Genomic DNA, 2775 nt, shown 5'->3' with positions numbered 1-2775 from the left:
CTCATCTACAGGCTAATACAAATAAGAATAATTAATGCTAATTAACCACCAGGAGCAGCTCCCTCCCGGCTCCGGGGCTCCCCCGGCTCTCATTAACTCCAGCCCCGATGCAGGGGTGACGGGCTGCGCCCAGAGGAAAGTGGGGGGTCAGAGGGGTCCCCCCAAGTTCTAATTCCCTCGGAGGATGCCGGGATCAACCTTTATCCACTGGGAAAACCCCCAGCACCCCGGACCCCCCAGCCTTGCCAGGGATGGGGTATTTTCGGCAAGAAAACCCCGATTAACCCAATTTTTTAATTATTCGGGGCATTTTGGGGGTACCTTTTTTAAACTCTCCCGCCGGTGCCAGCCTGCCAAATCTCTCCCCCGCCTCCCGAGCCGCTTCTTTATAAATATTGGAGCGGCGATATCTCGTTAGTAATTAACAACCGGTTAATTAAGCTGCATCGCGCGCCCGACCGAGCGCGGTTCCTCTCGACGAGGGGCTCCGTAGCTTCTGGAAATTCATCCGGTAGCACCCGAGTGTGTCGATCCCCCACCGAGCTGGGGGGGCAGGAGCTCAGTGAGGAGCAGGAGGAGGTGGGAAGGGTTTGGGGGAGTCCCCAAAAATATTTTGGGAGAGGAAAAAGGGGATGAGGTGGTTTTTTGGGGGACGCTCAGTCCGGAGTTACACAGATGCTGCTTGGGGGAAAGAGCTGGCGGTGCCAAGCATTGCTGGGACCCCCCAAAATTTGGGGCTTGGGACACACACACACAAAAAAAAAGCAATAAAAGAAAATTTAAACTGATTGGATGGAGAAAAAATGCTGAGCAGCTCCTGCCCCCGCTGCGCTCCGGGCTCAGGGGCTTTTGGAGCCGAGGGGTGAAGCACAGTGGCTATTCCAGCACTCCTGTTTTCCCCCTACCCGTGTTTTTTTGGGGGGTTGGTAACTCAGTTTTGGGTTAATTTGGTGTCATACATCCTCGGGACGGGGATGCACCACGGGGCTTGATGCTGGGAGAAAATGATGGGAAGCGGGAGCGGGGCGGGATGAATGCCGGCGAGGATGCCGGCTGCAGTGACACCCAAGGGAATTGAGCTGGGGTGATATTTCGGGGGTCACAGCCACGTCTTGTGCCTCCAGTTGTGGCTGGGGAGGGGGACACGGCGTGGGAAAAGGGCAGTGTTGCGGGAATCACCCGAAAACTGCGGGGATGGAGAGGCTGCGTCTTGGGATTGGGAGGATTTTCAGATGGATGGGTTCGGGGGGGGGATGCTGGAGCAGGTTTTGGGGGCAAGGATGGAGCCAACCTTGGGGTGTCCCCCTCCATGGTGTCCCCACACAGCCTGGCTGGAGACGGGGATGTCTCTCCCGACACAGCGGCGGCAGAGCTCCAGGCCGGGGGTGCAGCCCCCCAAAAGTGGGGCAAGCGCTACCCCCCTCCAGGCCACCGCAGACACTGTCCCCTGTGAAGAAGTCCTGTCCCCCCCAGGGAATCCCAGCGGGGACAACGGCATGGCCAGGGAGGGCAGGACACCCTGGAGACACTGTGGTGACACCCCAAGGCACCCCAGAGGCACGGTGGAACATGTCTCCGAGGCCAAGGAAAGGACTGAGGGGATCCTTGGGGACGCATTAGGGCAGCATGGGTATGGTGGCAGAGCGTGTCCCCAGGGCTGGGAGAGGGACAGGACACCCGGGGGAGCATCTCCAGGGATGGGAGAAGGACGGGGCACCCCGGACGTGCACTCGGAGTCCATCATCGCTACTGGGAGAAGGATGGGGCGTCCTAGAGGTGCATCTCCAGGGCTGGGAAAGGGATGGGGCATGCTGACGATGCACCTCTAGAGCTGGGAGCAGGACAGGGCACCCCGGGGGTGCATCTCCATGGCCAGGAGAAGGATGTGGCACCCTGGGGATGCACCCAGAGCTCTTAATTGCCACTGGGAGAGGGACAGAGCATCCTGGGGGTACATTGCTGGGGACGGGAAAAGGATGGGGCACCGCGGGTGTGCACCCAGAGCCCATCGTCACCACCAGGAGAAGGATGGAGCACCCCAGGGGTGCAACTCCGGGGCTAGGAGAAGGACAGGGTGCCTCGGGGGTGCATCTCTGAGGCTGGGAGAAGGATGTGGCACCCCAGGGATGCACCCAGAGCCCATCATCGCCACCGGGAGAAGGATGTGGCACCCTGGGGATGTATCCCTGGGGCTGGGAAAGGGACAGGGCACCCCGGGGAAGCAGCCAGAGCTTGTCATCAGCACCGGGAAAAGGATGCAGCATCCTGAGGGTTCCTCTCCAGGGCCAGAAGGATGGAGCACCCCGGGGGTGCATCCCTGGGGCCGAGAAAAGGATGTGGCACCCTGAGGAAGCACCCAGCGCCCTTCTCTAGTGCTCGGAGGGGGGTGGAGGGGCAGCGAAAGCTCCCGTCCCCGCGGTGGGGCTGGTAGCCGGGATGGCCAGCCCTTACCTGACCGTTCTTGCAGAGGTCGGCCCACATGCTGGTGCCGTCGCCGCCGCGCATGAGGACGTGGTAGGTGAAGAAGTAGGTGCCAGGGATGGCGCAGGTGAACTTGCCGGAGGCGGCATCGTAGCTGTTGCCCAGGTTGGTGACCACGTCGTCGAACTTGAGGACCTCGTAGCCCTCGTGGGGATTCTTCAGGCCGGCGTAGAAGGCGACGTGTGGCACCGTGCTGTAGGTAGCCGCGCTCACCGCACCCGTAGCCCCCGGTCCCGGTAATCCCGGTGGTCCTGGTCGTCCCGCTTCACCCCGTGCCCCCGCAGGTCCCGGCGG

The 2775-nt window shown here is 61.4% G+C and overlaps 1 protein-coding gene across 1 annotated transcript in view; it reads right to left on the bottom strand.

Moving 5' to 3' along the window:
• The window catches only part of C1QL1 (complement component 1, q subcomponent-like 1), a gene marked incomplete at its 5' end in the record, with an annotated part of 5632 nt that extends 2857 nt beyond the window's left edge, over positions 1 to 2775 (bottom strand). The window contains one exon of the mRNA XM_009883728.1: positions 2452 to 2775. Coding sequence (XP_009882030.1) covers positions 2452 to 2775 — 324 coding nt within the window. The remainder of the gene's footprint in view (positions 1 to 2451) is intronic.

Source organism: Charadrius vociferus, unplaced genomic scaffold, assembly GCF_000708025.1.
Source record: "Charadrius vociferus isolate BGI_N301 unplaced genomic scaffold, ASM70802v2 scaffold1284, whole genome shotgun sequence".
NCBI lineage: Eukaryota > Metazoa > Chordata > Aves > Charadriiformes > Charadriidae > Charadrius > Charadrius vociferus.
Note: the sequence above shows the minus strand (reverse complement) of the source record. Positions and strands in the feature narration are given on the sequence as shown.